We start from the raw sequence: 20,822 nt of genomic DNA on the forward strand, positions 1-20,822 counted from the left end.
AGTTTGCTAATTTAATATCGTCTAGTTGTGTTGGTTCTGGTAATATTGTATCCATGTAATAATCAACCTGGGACCATGTTTATCTGACTTATGGGATATGATCTGGCCCTGCATGTTCTAAGGTTCAGGACTGAAAACACGAAAAGAAGCTTTTTTTGGATAAGTCTGTTTTAGCGTTAAGCTACTATGTAAAAATATTATTTTAACATGGACAAAAAAAAATAGTAAGAGTAGTGGAGTTGAAATGGTTCGTCTTTCCGTGTACACGGACCGAGCGTTCTACGGACAATAAAGTTAAAAAAGCACCACGTTATCGCGAGACTCAGCGAGAACATAACAAGCACAATATGGCGGCTTTACACAGAGATGAGTATCGACCAAAACATTGGGACATGATGGAGGGAGACGCAGATCCGGGTTTTACTGACCCGGTTGACTACAAGGTTGAAGTAAAAGAAGAAGAACTGGATCCGTATTTGATGGACCCGGGTCAGTTAATAGTGAGAATAAAAGAGGACCAGAACTACGGGTTCACCGACCAGCATCAGTACAGACACGAGGAGAAGTTGGACCCGGACTTTGTAGACCAGCATCACTGTATCAGAGGTGTGAAGCAGGAGAACCTGGACTCTGATGTTATGGACTGTGGCCAGAACGTTTTAAACCAGCACCACTTCAAGAGCGACGTGAAAGAGGAAACCCAAGATCTGGATATTAGCGGCCAGAACGGGGGAATAAATGAGCAGAACCAGAACCACCACAACGGGGGAATAAATGAGCAGAACCAAAACCACCACAACGGGGGAATAAATGAGCAGAACCAAAACCACCACAACGGGGGAATAAATGAGCAGAACCAGGACCACCGGAGCTGCGACCCCGCTGGACCCACAGACCAACAGGTCGGTGCTGATGCTTTTACCAATGGAAACGGTTCATAACCAGCCCAAAGTCTCGAGGTTCCGTGTGACCGGTTTATTTAGGTTCTATTCTGGTTCTAGATCAAAACTGTAAGAACCTAATGGTTTTATGAGAGGTGCTTGTACCCTGTGAGCCTTCTAGAACCCTCAGCTCCTCTAAGTCTAAATCACAAGTCTCTCATTTATTCCTGAAGTTAGTCTTTTCATTATATGACCGTCTCTGGAACAGCCTGAAGTCCTGAGCGCTGCAAAAAGCCTTGATATTTAAAAGAAGAAACTCAAAATGTACCTTTTGTTAAAATGTCTTTTTTTCCAACTCTTATAAAACTTTGGTTTTTAATATTGGTATAATTAATTTGTTCTACGTGTATGAAAAGTGCTTTAAAATTTTTTTTTCTCTGACTTTGAAGGTGGAGGAGAGTTACATATCTCAGCTTAAAAGATTTTCAAAACTGGACTTTAAGTCAAAACAAAAGCTGATAAGTGATGGAAGACCAACGCCGGAGCTCAAAGGTTTGTTTCAAACCACGGGGCAGAAGACAACTCGCTCCTTTCAGATGGACTGGTACACCCGCAAAGACTGGCTGTGCGGCTGTGCGGCCACAAACCGACTCTACTGTTTTCCCTGCCTGTTGTTCTCAACCTGTGATAACGTCTGGACCAACACTGGATATTGTGATATAAAAAACTTACCCAGAAGCCTCAGCAAACACGAAAGATCCACCGCTCACATTCAAAACCAGATTACTTTAAAAACATTTGGAGTCCCAAGGATCAGTGTGGCACTGAATGAGCAGCGGAGGCTGAACGTTAGCGTCCACAATGCAAAGGTCAAGGAAAACCGAGCGCTTTTGAGGTCCCTCATCGATGCGGCCTGCTTCCTGGCACAGCAGCGGCTGCCGTTTGGCCGTAACAGCTCCTCGGATGCCGGTAACTTTGTGGAGCTGTTACACGCATTTGCAGCGAAGGATGAGCAATTAGCCCGACATTTGGAAACATCCACTGTGTTTTCTGGCCTGTCAGACAAAATACAGGATCATCTTATTGAAGCACTTGGTGATTTGATCAGAAATGATATTAAACAAGAGATCAATGCAGCCAAATTTGTTGCTGTAGAAGTAGATGAGACAAACAAAGTGCAGATTTCTGCCATTTTGCGCTATGTGGTTTTAAAGAGTGACGCCTGTGAGGTGAAGGAGGCGTTTTTGGGCTTTACTGATGTGAGCGACAGACGAGCCCCCGCTGTAGCGGCGTTCGTCCTGGGAGTGTTGGAGGAATACAAGTGTGTTGAAAAGTTAGTGGCTCAAACATATGACGGCGCCGTCGTCATGACGGCCGAGCTTGACGCGGTGCAGGCCAGAGTTCGGGAGAAGGCGCCTGAGGCCATGTTTACTCACTGCTACGCACACAACCTGAACCTGGTGCTGATGCAGTCTGCAAACTGTTTACCCGCGAGCAGAGCCTTCTTTCAATCAGTCGAGGGTCTTGGCACATTTTTCAGCCAGTCCACGAAGCGCACCAGTTTATTGGACCAGGTTATGAAGCGACGTTTGCCGAGCGCAGCAGCCACTGGATGGAGCACGAACTCCCGCTGGCTGCAGATAATAAGCACGTATCTGTCAGATCTGCGTGCTGTGTTCCATGATATCGGCGAGAACCCCGACAGCTGGGACAATGACACCTTAATGATGGCTGCAGGATACGAACAGTGGCTGTCAAAAACATCAACGTGCTTCCTAATCATGGCATACGAGGGCATTTTCATTGAAACGGATGCTTTGTTTAAAGTGCTTCAAAACAAAGTCATGGACATTGAATTTTGTTGTGCTCGAATCCAGGAGACGGTTGGAGTAATTGAAGGCATGAGACAGGAGTTTGACACATTCTATGAGCAGTTTGAGCAGAAGTGCTCTACACTCGGCCTGACACAAAGTGGGAGTAAGCGGTCGGTCCGAGATGAGAGGAGAAGGATGTTTTCTAACATTCTGAACAACGTCATTGCTCAAATGAGAGCCAGGTTCGACCACTTCACTGAACTCTCCTTCCTTGATTTGCTTGATTGGACTAAATTTCACAAAATCTCACAAAATGTTGATGACAAACTGCAATGCCTGTCAAAATATGCGAGGTTTTTTGACTTTGTGAGACTAAAGGCTGATCTCATCGGACTGTACAGCTCACAGATCGTAAGGAAAGCATGTAAGTCTCCTGGACAGCTTCTCGGCTTTTTGGCCCAGAAAGATTTATTACAGACTGTTCCAGAGGCGACAAAGTTCCTCCAGCTGGCTCTCACCGTACCAGCTACAACAGCGACAGTGGAGATGTCCACACTGAAAAGAGTAAAAGCCTACAGTCGCAACAGGACAGATCCAGGACAACTGTCCTCACTGCCGATCATCTCTATTGAGGCTGAGAGACTTTTGAAATTAAAAGAAAACAAGGAGGACTTTTACAATAAGGTTACAGAGCTTTTCGTGGAGAAGGACAAGCGCATGGACTTCATTTACAAATAAAGGTGAGACCACACATTGTTTTCAGTTTTGATCAACTGGATGATACGAAGTAAAATAAATAGTGTTTTAAATGAAAATTTTAAGCTTGAGTGATTTTTCTTTCTGTTTTTCTCATCCTTGTGAGGAGCAAACCTGTAAAACTGATTAAAGCAGAATTTGAAGTTTAAAATTTAAAATCAACGTAAAACTTCACTGAGGGTCAAAATTTTAAATATACTTTTGTTCACAATGACAATGAGTTGTGCAGAACACATTTAAGGAACAGGTGAAATTAGCGCCGTTTGTTGTGTGTTGCTGCTATGAAGCGATTCATAGAGTGAATTCTGACTCCAGAGGCCTCATCAGCCATTAACTTCACCTCACATCACTGGTCCAGATTGAACCTCATTAACCAGATATAGTTCATGTTAATTACTTGGAGAGTTCTGATGTTACAAAGCACCTACGTTTTATTTAAGTTTCTAATATTAACCAACCTTTACAGGAGTCACTAGTTTTTAGTGTGTTGCCATTTCTGCTTATCATGACTCTGTGTCACTGTAGGAAAAAGAAAATGGAAAGAAAAATATACATCAGCTATGTGGAAGAACGTTGGCTTTACCATGACATCAGCCGGTGTGAGGCTTTTACCAACCTATGTTACTACTAACGTAAAATCAAGTTCTTACAAGTGAAAGGCTCTTTACTATGTGTTAAAGGTTCCGCTACCATTGGTTCAGTTAAGCAGCACAGATTTGTGTACACTGGAGATCATCCTGCTCTAAACAATGTCGATGTTGTGAAACTGATTTTAACATCCATTACCTGACACGACCTGAAGACAAACTGCACAGCTGTGGCCAATGTGGGGAAGGTTTACCTTGAAAGGGTCATAAAGCTGCACTGCCTCAGAGCTTCTACAGAGGTCGGAGAAGAAACCTGGAAAAAAGTCATGTTAGTAAGATCAGCAGCATCCAGTGATGTTTAGATCAGAGAGCTGGCCTTTTCATTATTACGGGAGACTGTCCAAATTAGAATTGACTTTATTTATGTCTGAAATTTGATTTCAATTCGTTAAAAAAAGTTTAAAAATTGCATTCCTTTTCTTTTTTTGATGAAACGCGTCTTCACTAAACAATGTGCTCTGAACTATTGTCACACCAGGGAGACAAACTGTAAATTTTGCTCCAGTTAGATGTGTTTCTCGCGTCCTGCCTCTTTTCCAAATAAACTGCAGAAGCAGCAGTAGTAGAGCAAACATGACTATTAAATAATCACATTTCTCTTAATTAGTTTGTTTTAAATTAAATAGATAAATCTTAATCCTTTATTTAATGTGACGTAATGAGGGTTTGATTCCTGCTGCAATCTGCATTTGTGAGTGACACGATGAGTGTGATGATGAACTTTAGCTTAAACTGGTCTCAGAAGGTACAGACAGTGATCAGATGAAGGTAAGATAAGTCATACTTTATTGATCCCCTTGGAGACATTGTTTTCTCTGATTACTCATTATCAGTATTAGGCGGCATTTTGTATGTTATACAATCTATACTTTAGTTCTCATCACTCATGCAGTTTCAAGCAGACACGTAAACATATTTAGAAACAAACATGAAGCTGCTGTGATGAGTCATCTGCTGAATCCTGCATCATGACAATAGAGGATTAAAGATGACTACGTTTGCTAAGAAAATATTAACTTGACTAGTCATGACATCATCACAGCCTATAAAAGGTGGTATTAAGTAGTATTTACAACTTGTGGCAGTTCGATACCAAAATGAGCAGCTGTAGTCGCATAAACCCTGAGCTGTAAGACTTTAGGAGCAATCAGAACATCTGTCCCACAAAAGGCAGATCTGAGTCTTCCTCCTTTATTTCCCGCTCGCCCCGATCAATGAAACCAGAGCTACGCTTTAAAAAAAACTTTATTAACCCTAGAACACTATTGCTATAAAAGGTTACACCATCTCTATTGCCGTGTTATTTCTACCCGACATATAATATACCCATTAAAAAGTACTTGTCATAAAATTTGATCAAAATATAACAACACATGATAAATTAGAGAATATATTTTTCTCATATAATCTTGCAAAAGCAAAACTGTTCATCACAATAGGATATTCAGCCTAATACATGCTGCTTGTTGAACTGCCAGACAGGAGACACACAAAAAAGAAAAATGCAACATATTAAAAATCATGTGAATACTTTTGCGCGGATAATGATATAGGGTTAAACGTGAAATGTGAAATATTGAACAGTCAACAGAATAAGACGAGACAAACTTGAAAAGCCTGTGAGAAATATTTAGTTTGTACTTGTTAGGTTCCTGTTGTATTTTACAATATGTGCCAGTGGCCTAATACACACATGACAACACTGCAGTGGGGCGTCTGGTGAAGCACCCGGAGTCCTTCAGCCCTTAACCTTTACGCCCTCCTCCAAAAACTCGACCCTCGTCCTACGTGTTTGCTTTTGGGCAGGTCTGAGTTGTTTAGGTGATTTACAAAGAAATGTGAAAAAAAGTATGATGATTTTTTTGCATTTTTAATGAGCGTGGCAAAAATCCACGATGGTCTCCAGTGTATACAAAACGTGTAACTTATGTATGAATGACAATAGAAGTGAAAAGACAATGGCTTTAAAAAATGTAAATATATATAAATAAAATGGATTGAAGCTTTTTTGCCAAAATTATCAGCTATTAAAAAAATACAGGAGTAGCGATAAGCAAACACTGACTGAAGTCCAACGGGAGAATCAATTAAATCCGCTCTTAATAATTTAAAATGACTTGAATCTGAAAGAAAACAAAAGTGTTGCCTTGATAAACAAAGCGCTGACCAGAATGTCACACGTGACACAGGAAAAAACACAAATTCATCGTCTCGTCTTTTGATTAATTTTCCTCCATCGTAATACATCTAAAAAATTATTTTTAAAACGTGAACACTGGACTATCGCGAGACTCGTGACGTGTAGCGACGAAGGAAGACAACATGGCGGCCTCAGGTGTAAACCTGCGTTTAATCGACCAGGGCGAGAAAGAAATGCAGGAAGACGCGGATCCGGGTTTTATCGACCCGTTTTATTACAAGACCGAAATAAAAGAGGAGGAACACGAATCGGTTTCGACGGATCCGGGTCAGTTACACTTCGGAATAAAATACGAGGACCAGGAATTTACCGACCAGGATCAGTACAGTCAGTTGGTAAAGGAGGAGAAGTTGGACCCGGACTTTGTGGACCAGCATCCTCTTAGCAGCGGCGTGAAGCAGGAGAACCAGGACTCTGATGTCATAAACTATGACCAGCACCACCTCAAGAGCGACGTTAAAGAGGAAACCCAAGATCTGGATATTAGCGACCAGAACCGCCACAGCGGGGGAATAAATGAGCAGAACCAGAACCGCCACAGCGGGGGAACAAATGAGCAGAACCAGAACCGCCACAGCGGGGGAACAAATGAGCAGAACCAGAACCACCACAGCGGGGGGACAAATGAGCAGAACCAGAACCACCACAGCGGGGGAACAAATGAGCAGAACCAGAACCACCACAGCGGGGGAACAAATGAGCAGAACCAGAACCGCCACAGCGGAGGAATAAATGAGCAGAACCAGAACCACCACAGCGGGGGAACAAATGAGCAGAACCAGAACCACCACAGCGGGGGAACAAATGAACAGAACCAGAACCACCACAGCGGGGGAACAAATGAGCAGAACCAGAACCACAGCGGGGGAACAAATGAGCAGAACCAGAACCACCACAGCGGGGGAACAAATGAGCAGAACCTCGCCGGACCCACAGATGAACCGGTCAGTGGTGATGCGTAGCCGACAGATGTCAAAGGTTCGGTGTCTCTGCTGGTTCTGTGACCAGGTTTATTCTGTTGTAGATTAAAGCTGGAGGAAACTAAATGATGACACTTTGTGGTAAAAGATGCAGTCAGTGTGTTCTAAGGGGCATTTTATATATTATGGTATTTATAAAATGTACTACTGGTCCATCACATATTTACAGTGAAGATGCAAATGTAGTGTCCCGTCTGAACAAACTCCCAAAGTGGTGTCTTATCATTTTAATTTGATTGAATGGTTCCTCATAAAGAGATAATACTGCAGGCGCTTTTACGCCCTTTTTACCAAGTACAAATCTATATAAACTGCTTTAGGCACTGAGCGCAATGATATCAGGCCAGAAGTCCATGTCCAACAGCCCTTTCAACCTTACAGAATGTGATCCTCAAAATAAAGGCACAGTTTTCAGAGTCATTATTATATAGTAAAATATATTATCTTAAACCTCGAAATAAAATGATATGAATTATTGTCGTGACTGACAACAAAGACTTTCAATTAAATATTCCAATCTGATTGATCTTTGTAAATCCATAAGGTGTAAATTATCCTTTGACAAAATCCAAATCCACAAGTTCCAGAAATGAACAAATCTCAAAAGGTGAAAAATAAACCTAGTCCAAAACAGTCATCCCCAAAACCTGGTTAAGTCCAAACAGCAAACTTCCAAAAAAGTCCAGAGCAGCAAATAAGTGTTTATTCCACAAAAAAGGTGACAAAACACAGTGAACCTCCCAGGACAGACTGCAAATACTGGTTACGACAGCACCTTGTGTGCCTGTGGTTCAGGGGGTGGGACATTAGATCATCTTCTTGACCTTTTAGGGTGTTTTTCATTATTATTTTTTCATATCTTCACCCAATCATGATCTCAAACGAAGCAAGGACACATCTGTTCTGCCTTTACACTCTGGGCTCCGCTTTCTAAAGTTGGTTCACTTCAGGTCAGGTTTCTCTGCAAAGGCTGCACTCCTCCGCTCCTGTTTTATCCGTAGTTGTAGTGTCCTTGGTAGCGCTACTACACCTCTGTTGCATAATGTGGTTTTCTCCTTACACAGGTGTCACAGTAAGTGCTGTTATAGCAGATGCTGTGTTATTTCACAACAATGTCAGTTACAGTGAAAGCAATGAACCTTGTTTGTAACTTAACAGCTAAAGGTCAGATCTGAAGTAAGTAACATCTGACTTTACACACTTTGTAGCTTCTTACTTCATGCAAAGCTGTTCTGCTTGAACATGTTTTTCTAAATGCTGCATCTATGTGGTCAATATAGTGACACATACTGTGACACTGTTTACTTAATCTGTGGAGATGATGTTTATAGCAGGTCTTTACAGTAGCAAAGCAACCACACGAAGTAAATGTTAATTACCTAGAAAGAGTTTTGCCGCTTGTACACAACAGTCAGTTTTCTTCTATATTGTACGTTTTATGTTGGCAGCTCTGCTCATCATGAAATCTAACCCTCTCTCTCTGTCTCTGCAGGAAAATGAAAACAGAAAAAAAAAGAAACCTCACGCCTGTCACCTGTGTGGGAAATCCTTCCCTTCACCATCGCATCTAAAGTGTCATCAGAATATTCATACTGGAGAGAAACCACACAGATGTGATCAATGTGGGAAGACGTTTGCTTGGAGGACTAGCCTAAGGTCTCACCTGCAAGTCCATACTGGAGAAAAATTACACAGCTGCGGCCAGTGTGGAAAAACCTTTGCAGCAAAGTGTCAACTAAAAGCTCATCTGCTGACTCATACTGGAGAACGGCCACACAGCTGTGAGCAGTGTGGAAAAACCTTTACTCAGATGTCCCACCTAAAAGCTCATCAACTGACTCACACCAGAGAACGACCATACACCTGTGAGCAGTGTGGAAAAACCTATGCTCAGAAGTATAGCCTAAAAGCTCATCAGATGATTCACACTGGAGAACGGCCATTCAGCTGTGACCAGTGTGAAAGAACCTTCACTCAGATGGCCCACCTGAAAGCACATCAGTTGGTTCACACTAGAAAGCAGACATACAGCTGTGACCAGTGTGGACAAATCTTCTCTAAGAAGAGTAGCCTGAAATATCATTGCCTGATTCACACTGCACACCGGCCATACAGCTGTGACCAGTGTGGACAAACCTACACTCAGAAGACCAGCCTGAAAGCTCATCAGCTGCGTAGCACTGGAGAACCGCCGTACAGGTGCCACCAGTGTGAACAAACGTTTACCTGGAGATGCGCACTGAAAGTACACAGGCAAAGTCACACTGCGGACCAGCCGTACAGCTGTCATGGCTGTGGAGGAACCTTTAAGCAGAGAGGATCACTAAACCATCACCTGCGAATTCGTACGGGAAAAAAAGCATGTATCTGTTACCGATGTGGCGAAACCTTCAGCCAGAAGTGTAGCCTAAATACTCACCGTCTGACTCACGCTGGGGAACCGGCGTGGGTCTGTGACCTGTGTGGAAGGACTTTCACCTGTAGAAGTCAACTAAAAAAACACAAACCAACTCATGCCAGGAAAAAAAAAACATACAGATGTGGCAAGTGTGGGGAGGTTTTCACTCAAAGAGCTCAAGTAAGAGCTCATAAAAAAAGCCAGGCAGACTGTCAGAGGTCAGAGAAGACCATGGAATGAGTCATCTTTTCATTTCTATCCTTTAATAATTGTATATTTTTAAATTCCCCTTGTTAAGAGTACTGTTGTTTCCTATGGTCTGCAGGTGGAACTGATGCTTTGAGGATGTTTTTGTTAATAGAGACTGTGTCCGAAGTTTTGTGTTATTAACTATATTAGTTGAGCTACTGAAGCTTGTTTATGTCACACCAGGGAGTCAAACTGTAAGTTGTGTACACAGTAAAATGCATTTCTTGCTTCCTGCCTCTTTACCACTAGAACAAACCCCAGAGACAGCTGTAGAAAATACAATTAGACTATTGACGTGAATAAATACATTTGTGTAAACTGCAAAGGTTTTAAATAAAATAAAGCTTAAGTTATGACTAATGTGATCGTTGGTTGAAAGAAATATGTATGTACTTCTTATAGGTGGTACTGCTTTGTCACTCCCTTCTGTGGTTCTGATAGTTGGTTAACTTGTTACAGTGTTGCCCTCCAACCTCTGTTTCCATGGGGTCCAGGAGGCTTTAGACCCAGATGCCTGAGCCTCATCAGCTGGTTACGCTCCATGTGGAGGAGCAGCGCCTCTACTGAGCTCCTCCTGGGTGACAGAGCTCCTCACCTCATCTCTAAGGGAGCGCCCAGCCACCCTGCGGAGGAAGCTCATTTCAGCCGCTGTCAATCTCACGCTCCTTCCTTCCCTCACTCGAGAATAAGAACCCAAGATACTTGAACTCCTCCACTTGGGGCAGGAACTCTCCTCCAACCTGGAGAGAGCAAAGTTTGCCCTGGTTCCCTCACACCGGACCTTGTTGACCTGGTGTCTGAGCCGGTGTGACTCTTGTGTTTGAGGCATTACGGGCCCAGACTGGATTTCACTTTTTTGTGGCCAGGCACACATGATTGTATATCCTTTCTTGTTCTCGCTTTGTTGGAATCGCGCAATAAACTAGTACTTTTTTTTCCTATTTTAAAAAACTTTATTAACACAGAAAGCTTTTAATTGTCCTGCAGTGGACAGGGTTGGGAAATACAGTATCAGTTCTGTTACAGTAAATTTAGTTAACCGATACTGTGTTTCTCAACCCTGTTTTTGTGTGAGTAATATAATAACACTAGTAATAATAGTAATATAATAATAAAAGTAAATAAAATCATATCTAGACATTGCAAAGCTTACACACATCGGCTTTTGTAGCTTTATTGTTTGTGCAATCAGCTACAAATTCAGATTGGTTTATTTTTATTATTACTTCCCTCAACACCGCCCTCTTCCACTGCACCACTTCCAGCAGCCTCCGCTCCAGGCCTCTCCCCATCGCCTCCTTTTCCTTTTGTTATGTGCAGGTGCTCAGTCAATGCAATGAAAAATGTGAGTCAAGAAGGAAACCGGCCAACTCACTTGTAAAAAATAAAACACAATAAAAAGCATTCAATAACTAAAATATAATAGCTTAATTTCCCACTTCCAGTCACCAGGTGGTACTAAAAGTTAAAAAATATACACCAGACACTATTATTATCACAGTGAGGTTGAGATGCCAGGATGTCACTGTGAACCTGGCCTTAATCAGACTTCTCCATTCATACATATCTTCAACTACCACTCAGGTACATGTGACTTTTTTGTTTAAAGTCCTGGAGAACCCGGCAGTGACCTGTACTGGCTCTGGAGTTACCACTACAACAGCACTGGGTCCAACAGGCTCCTGGAGAAGGACTGCAGTCATGACAGCAGCTACTCTCGATCAGTCAAAGGTCACTTCACCATCTTTAGAGACAGCAGGTCAACACTGAAAACTGATGAATCAGCTGTTTATTACCCACAGTGGTTTAAACTGGCTGAGCAGCTGTACAAAACCCCACAGTACTCACTTATGAAGACTTTTTCCTTCTGAATTCCTCCTATATTGTATGAGAGATATAAGTATATACCACCAACTGCTCTGCCAGGCAAGCAGAGACCCCACTGGTTAAAGTGAGCTGGGAGCTTGTCCTGTAGTAAAGGAAGTTATGGGTTTTATTTAAGCAGAGAGGAGGTGAAAATAGCAGCTACTTCACCACAGCTGATCTTTAACAGGTCAATAACATCCAGGAAGAGGTTGGGCTTCATTATTGTTGAATATTATGGGAGACTCTGTCCAAAATACATTTGGCTTTGCTTTAAAATGTTTTTCACTTCATTTCAACCATTTTTTTTGAGGCATCGCTGTTTTCTTTTCTGTCATCTGCAAGTGGAGAAGATACTTTGAGGATGTTTGTTTGCGTTGAGTGCTGTCTCATTTATTTTACACGTGTCTGATTCATCTGATGACAGAATTCTATAGGCAGTTTACGATAACCATATGTTGAGTGCCAGCATTTTCTGCAATGTTACTGATGAATCATCAGCGAATCGTTTCCTTGCTTTGACTCTGGAATCACAGCAGCTCCTTGAACTTTGTTCAATTTCTGCTTGTACATTTGTGAGTCCAAGCCAAACTCTTTGCCGTTCAGTTTCTTTTTCAATGAAGTAAAATCCACTGCGATTCCTGGCGCTGGTGCTGACAGCGGTACTGTTGAACAGGTTTAGTTCCAGCTGTTCATCCAGATTCAGATTCTCTCCCCACCTTATAACATTCAACACGTTTTGTCCTTGTTTGGAACCTTTAGAACATTTTCACATTCCACCCAGGTTCTTCATTCAACCACAACTAAAGAAACTTACATTGCTTCATAAATATATAAATTAAGTTCTGTCCAGTCACTGTTCAAAGGAAACTTGTGCACAGAAGAAATAATCACATGTTGCACCGTGCGTGTAACTGGGTCATATTTTTATATTGTTAGAATTACACAAGATCTGATTGTAGTCATACAATAATACTATTATGTCTATAATACATGATAGAAAACCCTGCTCTTGCTTTCTTCTTCACATTTCATATTGGGGATAAATGTTGGCTGCACCCCATAACTCTCCCCTTTTCCTCATGACTCCAGTGGGAGAGGTGGGTGCTGTTTCACTTATATACACAATATATTATATATCCAATAGTTTTATATTAAGTGTTGTTCAGATTGTTTATATTTGTTATCTCATTTTGTCATTATTGTTTTATACATGCACAGTATGTCAATAACTTTACAACCCAGACATTGTTTTTCGTTTAGTTCTGTTGGTCGATACCGCTAGCTTGAAGTTGTACAAAGCTAACGTTAGCTTCATGTTTGTGTCCGGTGCGTTTAGGAACAGGAGAGAGGGCAGACATTTACCCTGGTGTGGGTTGTTTTGTTCTTTTTACCAGAATAAACTGGACAGTTCTGAATCCCAGCTGTGAGTCAATATTTAAAACTACACAACGCAGAATGCAACCGGTTACACATGGAACAGTGTGCAGATGAGTGATACTCAACCTTGTTCTGGTTTCCTGATTTTACCATATTAATTATTTGCTTTTATCATGATGTGACGCACCTTCAGCTGCCAATGAGTATAAAAGTTTGTATGTTATTGAAATTTGACTTTTCCTCCATTTGTCTTACTTTTTGTTACATTATTTGTTTCCATGGCAGCTTTAGCTTAGCTTTCAGTCCTCGTCTCCCCTCAGAGCGCAGCGGAGGCTCCTCCAGAACTCCCCCCTGCGCTCCTCGTCCTGAGGCCACTCCAGGTAAGTGGTGGAGCCCATGAGCTTGCGCAGCTTGTAAAACCGTTTGGGGACGTCGTCCTTGGACAGTGGCTCCAACAAGATCAAGATGGCTGCCTCTCTGCCGGCCTTCCCATCAAAGAGCCAGAAGTGGGAAAAGTCCAACTCGTAGCGGCACCAGTCAGACTGGACGAAGTTCTCAGACAGCACGAAGACGGTTTGCCGGCTGCGCTCCATGGCGCTCATGATGTTGTCCACAATCCACTGACCAGGAAGGAAGTCTCGTTTGTGAAGGCACAGGTTCAGCGGACGGGAGGATTTGGGATTTCCAGACGCCTCATCTGTCTCCCTGCAGACGCAGAAAACAGGTTCTGTTTGTAGTAAACGTGGACCTCATTGTTTAGTTAAAGTAAATGGCCACAAGGTGGAACTGTCTACATCTAAGAGCTGGAACTGAAACATGGCAAAAGATGTGAGCTGACCTTGGGTTCTCCAACTCAGGCACCAAGAAGTTTTCCACCCAGCAAGCATCTCTCTCACTGTATGAAACGAAGGCGTCGAAGGGCAGCAGCGCATCTTTGGGTCGGCAGGGCCGGTGGGAGCTGTGCTTGGCCTTGAGCCACGCGCACATCATCCGGAGGTACCAGACGATGTGGAGCCGCCACAGCAGCACGCACAGCACAACCCCAACAAACAGCGCCACCCCACAGCTCAGCGATACGAACAAAACCCGCTGACACTCAAAGACAGACAGGCGGACCCCACCCACGGGCGCCCCCTGCAGGTAGAGCGGAGAGTCGCAGACGTAGCGCTGCTCGCCATCTGTTAAATGGACGTCTCCACCTCCTTTAATGCTGGACTGGAAGAAGGCAACAAACTCACAGGAGCAGACAAACTTGTTCTCACCCGCCTGCAGGTTCCGGAGTCGTCTGAATGACTGAAGGTCTAAATGGCCAAACATGTTCAATGTGTTTGACTGTGGAAGATCACACAGAGGTCACAGTGGAAAGTACCAATGGATTGTTGGAATCAAGCTGACACTGCTGTAACGTACCTGTATTGTCAGTGTCTCCAGGTTGGGGAACAGACGTCCTGGGGGCAGCCTCAGAAACTTATTTCCAGATAGGTGGAGCTCTCGCAGGGCAGGCAGGTCCAGAGTGAACTCTTTGAGATCATTGCTGCTCACATCTAACACCTGTACATCACAGTGACTTTAGTGTTGTATTGTGATGGTGCCCTGTCTAGGATCAAGGCTGCATAGTCCACAAGCAGTACCTCCAGAGACCTGGGCAGACAGGAAGTGACGGTGCTGAGTTTTGCCATAGAAATGTTCAGCAGTCGTAATGTGACGGGCCAAGTGCAGTGCTGAGGCATGGAGCTGTAGCCGGTTCTGCTGATGTCCAGAAGGGTCAGTTTGGAGAGTCTCTTGACCAGGTTGCTCATCAGAGACAGAGACTGGACCATGGTGGAGCAGAGGCAGACAAAACGGCTTCATTTATTGTTAAATAGCTGGTGTGTCTGCTATGACAGGAACATAGGACGAGCCCCAAACATGAGGCGGCACTTGCTCTGTCAAGGCACCTTCAGAGCGTTTCCACTGATGTTTAAGACTCGAAGGTCCTTCATGGAGCCGTCTCCGTCACACAGGGTCTCCGTCACCGTCATGTCAGTCAGCAAGTTGTCAGACAGGTCCAGGTACTGCAGGTTGGTCAGCAGGCGGGACGTGTTACACGGCATCACAAACACCTGAAGAAGAAAAGTTGCGGTCGCTGTGGGGAGATTGTTGGACAATCACTCTGTGGCACTACAGCAGTGACTCGGTTACCTTAGAGTTGATGACTGACACCTTCCTTGGGTACTGCAGCAAAAACCTGAGCTCTAGTAATGACACAAACTGGAAGACGTCCAGCACCACAGCGTTTTGTAAAAAGAATTCATCGATACTCTTGTGATCGGTCCAGCTGGCCTTTTCCCACCTACAAACACAAAGCCAGAGGAAATGGGTCAAAATCTCTTTGGGCTGTTACAAGAAATGACTGATGTGTGTTTTAGAACCAGTGCAGTGGTAAGAGAGTAAAACTGGTTTCCCACCTGCCGTGGCCCATCAGTGTGATGCCGTGCACAGACAGTAAGGTAACTGGAGCCCCATCCATGGCCACCAGCAGGTTCACTATGCCGTTATCAGACACAGAAACGTTGTGAAATGTCATGTACCTGTAGAGTGACACCAGTGGCTCAGTGGTCTGCCATTGGGGCATTAGCATTAGCAGTGTTAGCATTGTGTTTGGCCAGACCTGACTCTCCTGTCACACATCTCCTTGATGGGCTGAAAGGACAGATTTGTGTTGAACTGGATGTCCTGTAGAGTGACCGGTGTCTCAGGGTGCGACAGGTCCCTGAGCACTGCAGAGGCTAAAGCTATGTCAGTCACAAACGCTTCACGGAGGCTCAGACTAACTCGACCCAGCGGCCAGATGTCTGCTAGAGTTTCAGATTCGTAGCTGCCAAAGCAACGACAAAGGATGAGCAAAGAGGAAACGGTTCAGTGGTTGGTCTTCAGCCTTTCCCACATGCAGATAATGTTTTAGCTAAATTAACAAACAGCAACAAACTGCTATGCTTGAAATAATAACTTGGCATTGAAATTTTTGTTATTTCCAACCACAATTTGCTCAACCTATTATGAAAATGGTTTGATGTTCCAGCCATATCCATGTCTTCATAGTTCCAACCTTTTCAAGTTGTTGGCGTGCACAGTGAGCTCGTCCAGCTGAGTGACTCCAGACAGATCCCCGTTCTTAAGCTCAGTCAGAGCAAAACCTCCAAAGGCCAGGGTCCTCAGCCTGAGCAGCCCCTGGAACACTGGAGGAGAGCCCAGGCAGCTGGGGACAAACCAAGGTTCAAACATGTCTGAGCATTACGTGGTGGCTTGGGGTCAGAGGTCACTACCTGTATGGGTTGTTGAGTAGGTTGAGCTTCTGCAGAACCGCTAGCTTACTGAACCATTTGTTGCTGAGGACAGCGAGCTCATTGTCTGAAAGGTCGAGCTCCTCCAGGCTCCACAGGGGGTCAAACGCTGATAGATGGATCTCAGACAATTTATTACCTGGAGAACAGGAAAAAGAAAGAGTCTGAGTCTGAGTGATCTGTGTAGTTTTGATCAGATCAGCTGATTGAGGGACACTTCCACCTAATCTCTTCAAAACCCAGTGACCCTCATCTCACCACGAAGACTCAGGACCCTCAGAAGTGCGTGGTCTGCCAGGTCGCTACTTTTCACCACGGTGATGTTGTTGAAGGAAAGATCAAGGGTCAGGGCCCGTTCGGTTACCATGGGAACAAAAATGAATCCACCATATGAGCAGTTACACACAAGCTGCAGGTCACAGCGAGTGCAGGATGATTTGTTCTCATTTGGGCTGAACTGCTGAGCCCAGATCAGGGAAGTGAAGAAGAGGAAGGAGGTGAAGTAGAGGGGGCCGTGTTGTCCCATCTTATAAAATCCTACAGTTGGACAGATGAGAAATAATAAATGTGCAGAAGTGGACAAACACACAACAAAAGTGAAAGCAACTCAGAGAGGAAGTGTCATCTGATAAAAGAGAAACGTTTCCCAAACCACATCTCCCTAATTTAAATGGCTCATCACACAATGGACGTCTGCTCTGCTAAAGTCGTCCCTCTGTTGTTGTGCCTGAGGTGACGCTCTGATGACGCCTGTAACGCGTGCAGCTCGACCACAACGATGGCTTATAAAGTCACACGGAGGATCGAGTTCTGCATGAAAACTGACTAAATGGAACCAATGCTTCATCTGTCACTATAAAACACACATGTGATTAGTATCAAATGAGCCAAACGTTGGTTTCTTTATTGCTTGACGTGAGATTTATTCATTTATTTAACTCCACAGCTGCATTTCTACACTTCAATGTGAGGTAGGTAGTGGCATTCAACATAATAATAATGAGAAATGGCCTGGCAGCGTGTCCGCCTCGGAAGCCAAAGGTTTGCGGTTCGATCCCCGCCTCGGCATCAGCTGTGTCCTTGAGTGACGCCTGACGGCTGGTGGCCTGTTGTATCACTGCTCCTCAGGAGATGGGTTTAATGCTGAGAGTGATTTTCCAATGTGGGATCAATAAAGTTCAATTATTACAAATGATCTCGCTGCAGTGGAAACGTACTCTGATGCTACTTTTTATTCCAGTCTGTGATGGTAGACTGTAAAAACACACCTAGACACGTTACAGTCACTTTGCCTCAATAGTCAGAACTTAAATGTGGAAGCTTCATCTGCACCTTCTGACTGAGTCATGATTATAGTAAACTCTGCTGTGGCACCAGAAGCTCGAGAACGGGAAACAAGACAAACGACGCACCGCTAATAAGCGCTAATAAGCGCTAATAAGCTAATATAACAGTGGGTCTGTGACTTCCTGTTGCCTCCACACTAAGACGTTTGCCTTCTTTAAATCCAGCTCTTGTGTTGTGTTGAACTGAATGAAGCTGAGAACAATGACGCAGACGCTCAGGGCGTCTTACGGCCCTGAAGGACCAGCGTTTCCTCACACTCAAGCACTTCCTTCTTATCGGTTCTCTGACACGTGACGACTAGTGGAGCCATAAGCTGTGATATGACATAAAATACACAGTGACTGAAGCAGCAGCGTGCGTTTCCTTACCTGATCCCTGACACGAGGTGACAGCGATGTGCTGAGAGGACAGAGGAGGATGAGTGTCACACAGGAAGTAGCTGGACGGGTTGAAGCTGCAGCCGAGTGTGAAAAGAGGTAGTGAGAAGAAACCAGCGTGTTCCCGTAAAGACAACAACGAGTGCAGTAAATTTAGCCCAAAGGCTGAGCTCATGCTGCTCTGCTGTGGTTTGAGTCCAACCCTCAGGGTTCAACACGACTCAACGCTGCGGCACCAGTTTGGCTGTGGTTCCTGCTCCATTACAGAAACCGCTGCACTGGAGCTTCTGCCCCAGAGCCGGAACCAGAGAACCCGAAAGGTGTTTGAGTCTCAGGATGAGATCAACTCTATGAACCGTGCGCTCTCTGAGCTCCATAAACTGGTCTGTGGCACCACTGCTCACATCATTGTTGCTGTGAGCAGTGATACTGGTGCTCAAACGCTGTGATCAGGAGAATAAAGGCCTTAAAATAGGACCTAGAAGTTTTTATAGACATAATGGGTTTTAGGTTTCAGAACCTTTGTGCTGCAGGTTACTGGAAACTGCAGATTCAGTAGAAGAATTCAAAGGCAGACGGAGAAAAGGCTGCTCTTCTCTTCTTCTAATCTGGGTTAGAGGCGGATTTGGAGACTTGACCTGGATTTTATGTTAAAGATTCAAATGGACACAAGCTGCACATGAAACGTTGTGAACTGAAGCTTTAGAAACATCCTGCTGCTATAAAAACTACTACTACTACTACTACTACTACTACTAATACTACCACTACTACCACTACTATAACTACTGCTACCACTACTAGTACTACTACTACCACTACTACCACTACTACTACTACTACTGCTACTACTACTATTACTACTACTACCACTACTACTAATACTACCACTACTACCACTACTACTACTACTACTGCTACTACTACTATTACTACTACTACCACTACTAATAATACTACCACTACTACCACTACTACTACTACTGCTACTACTACTAGTACTACACATCTGGGGAGTATCTCTCATATATTACCTTCTTCAACGTGTGCTTGTGTGTTTGTCGTGTGTTTGTCGTCTACTGATTCGGCTGCAGTGGAAGAGTGGATGAGCTTCACACTGAAAAAACTGAACTTGGAGGGTTGTTAGCATTTTATTGCTGTATTATTTTGAAACTACGTAGTTTAATGCAATAGTGATTTCAAAGGTAGAAAGTGCTGTTAAGTTGAACTGAAGCTGAAGACGTGGAACATTCCTATAGCTTTCTGTAAATATCAGCAGGCACAACACTGGAGGCCATTTTCCACGTGTGATGGGTTTAAGGAACAGAGCTGTAGCGCAGTTAGGACGCAGACGTCACAGGAGCTGCTTCTGGAACCAGCTGTGTCCTTGACTAAGACTTCACATTCGCTCCACAGGTGAAATTGTCCCAGTGTGGCATCAATTAAGTACATTTTTATTTTAAAGTAAACTGAACAGAATAACGTTTGCTAAATAGAACTAAATGAGGTGGAAATCAATTAATAGTGTTAAGTTACAACAACATGTTTAATTTTTTGTTCTTATTTGTCTTTAATCAACTGCATTGTGTGCAACACAACTCAGTGGAATAAATACAACAAAATGATTGTAGACGAAACCCAGCAATGTTAAAATGTGACAGAACGAACCGCAAGGAAAATAAATAAACAAATGAACAAAACAACCAACAAACAAATAAAGTTTAGATTCATTTGTTATGTTATGAAATAAGCTACTTATGTAAACAAGTACATAGTTTATAGTTCAGTCACTCAGGCTCTAGTTAAACGTTGACAACGTGTGGGTTGATTTGTGCAGTAAAATCGTTCAATTAGATTTATTCAACAGCAGCCGTGGCAGAAACTGATGCTGACGTGTTTGATTTGATGCTTTAATGCGTCAGTGTTGACGAACATGCTCAGTGTCTGCAAACACACAAAACACAACCCAGATTTTCACAATAAAAGGCTGTAAAACAAGCAGCTGTAGATCAGATGATGCTGTAAACTACGTTATATGTTAATACAAGAATAAAAACAGACGTCACACAAATGCAACGAGATCTCTGAACAAAAACCCAACACAATGACGACGGAACCCAAAACCGCTCGCGACAAAGGCCGGGAAACCGTAGACACACTGTTTCTTCTGCTCCACCACAAAAAGGCAGAGCCAAAGGAATATGTGCTGAGTTCTTATGTTCAACACGTGACGTCAGCGCCGCCATGCAGTTATGCTGCAATGACAGAAGAAGAGCTGCAGTACAGAATAAAAGGCAGACGAGCAGCATCCACGCTCACATGCAGCTCAGCTGAATTTGAAGTGAGTACAACGTTTTTATGACTGCTTTTAATCTTACTTTGCTGCAGGCCATAAACATGCAGTTATATTAGTTCAGCATTTAAACTAATGCAAATGAGGAAGATCATCATCAGTAAACATCAATGAATCTTCAGTAAAATCAGGAAATGCTTTTCCTCCTATTCCTGCTGCTTCGATGAACGGTTCCCTCTGTTCCAGGCTGCTCATCATGGAGGCGCTCGCTGTTCTCCTGGCACTCGGCTCCGTTCTGACCACCACTCGAGCCG

At 43.6% G+C, this 20,822-nt stretch overlaps 3 protein-coding genes across 9 annotated transcripts in view; 2 read left to right on the top strand and 1 right to left on the bottom strand.

Moving 5' to 3' along the window:
• Positions 1 to 314: 314 nt before the first annotated feature.
• LOC114851234 (oocyte zinc finger protein XlCOF6-like) lies at positions 315 to 10,290 on the top strand. 7 transcript variants are annotated; one of them, XM_029142938.3, is made up of 3 exons: positions 315 to 902; positions 1,331 to 3,435; positions 8,771 to 8,905. In XM_029142938.3, the coding sequence occupies exons 1-2, from the start codon at positions 348 to 350 to the stop codon at positions 3,431 to 3,433; spliced, it is 2,658 nt and encodes an 885-aa protein (XP_028998771.1). In that variant the 5' UTR covers positions 315 to 347; the 3' UTR covers positions 3,434 to 3,435; positions 8,771 to 8,905. The 7 variants fall into 7 exon arrangements, with proteins under 7 accessions (XP_028998771.1, XP_028998772.1, XP_040923904.1 ...); XM_029142939.3 differs by lacking the exon at positions 8,771 to 8,905 and adding an exon at positions 3,977 to 3,995; XM_055513415.1 differs by lacking the exons at positions 315 to 902; positions 1,331 to 3,435 and adding exons at positions 4,057 to 7,120; positions 7,154 to 7,276 and having other exon boundaries at positions 8,771 to 8,908.
• A 2,407-nt stretch (positions 10,291 to 12,697) lies between these two features.
• On the bottom strand, positions 12,698 to 18,405 carry tlr2 (toll-like receptor 2). The gene is made up of 12 exons (XM_029142949.3): positions 18,207 to 18,405; positions 16,750 to 17,028; positions 16,474 to 16,630; positions 16,257 to 16,406; positions 15,819 to 16,025; positions 15,616 to 15,738; positions 15,350 to 15,500; positions 15,106 to 15,270; positions 14,800 to 14,979; positions 14,579 to 14,719; positions 14,007 to 14,500; positions 12,698 to 13,873 (listed from the first exon to the last, which is right to left on the bottom strand). Exons 1-12 carry the CDS (start codon positions 18,388 to 18,390, stop codon positions 13,468 to 13,470), a joined length of 2,637 nt encoding a protein of 878 aa, XP_028998782.2. The 5' UTR covers positions 18,391 to 18,405; the 3' UTR covers positions 12,698 to 13,467.
• A 2,016-nt stretch (positions 18,406 to 20,421) lies between these two features.
• The window catches only part of LOC114851272 (serine-aspartate repeat-containing protein F-like), a 3,635-nt gene continuing 3,234 nt past the window's right edge, over positions 20,422 to 20,822 (top strand). Inside the window, exons 1-2 of the mRNA XM_055513483.1 lie at positions 20,422 to 20,556; positions 20,755 to 20,822. The exon at positions 20,755 to 20,822 is cut by the window's right edge and continues 228 nt beyond it. Of these exons, the coding sequence (XP_055369458.1) occupies positions 20,765 to 20,822 (58 nt within the window). The 5' untranslated portion in view covers positions 20,422 to 20,556; positions 20,755 to 20,764. The remainder of the gene's footprint in view (positions 20,557 to 20,754) is intronic.

This window comes from Betta splendens, chromosome 2, assembly GCF_900634795.4.
Source record: "Betta splendens chromosome 2, fBetSpl5.4, whole genome shotgun sequence".
In the NCBI taxonomy this organism is placed as follows: Eukaryota; Metazoa; Chordata; class Actinopteri; order Anabantiformes; family Osphronemidae; genus Betta; species Betta splendens.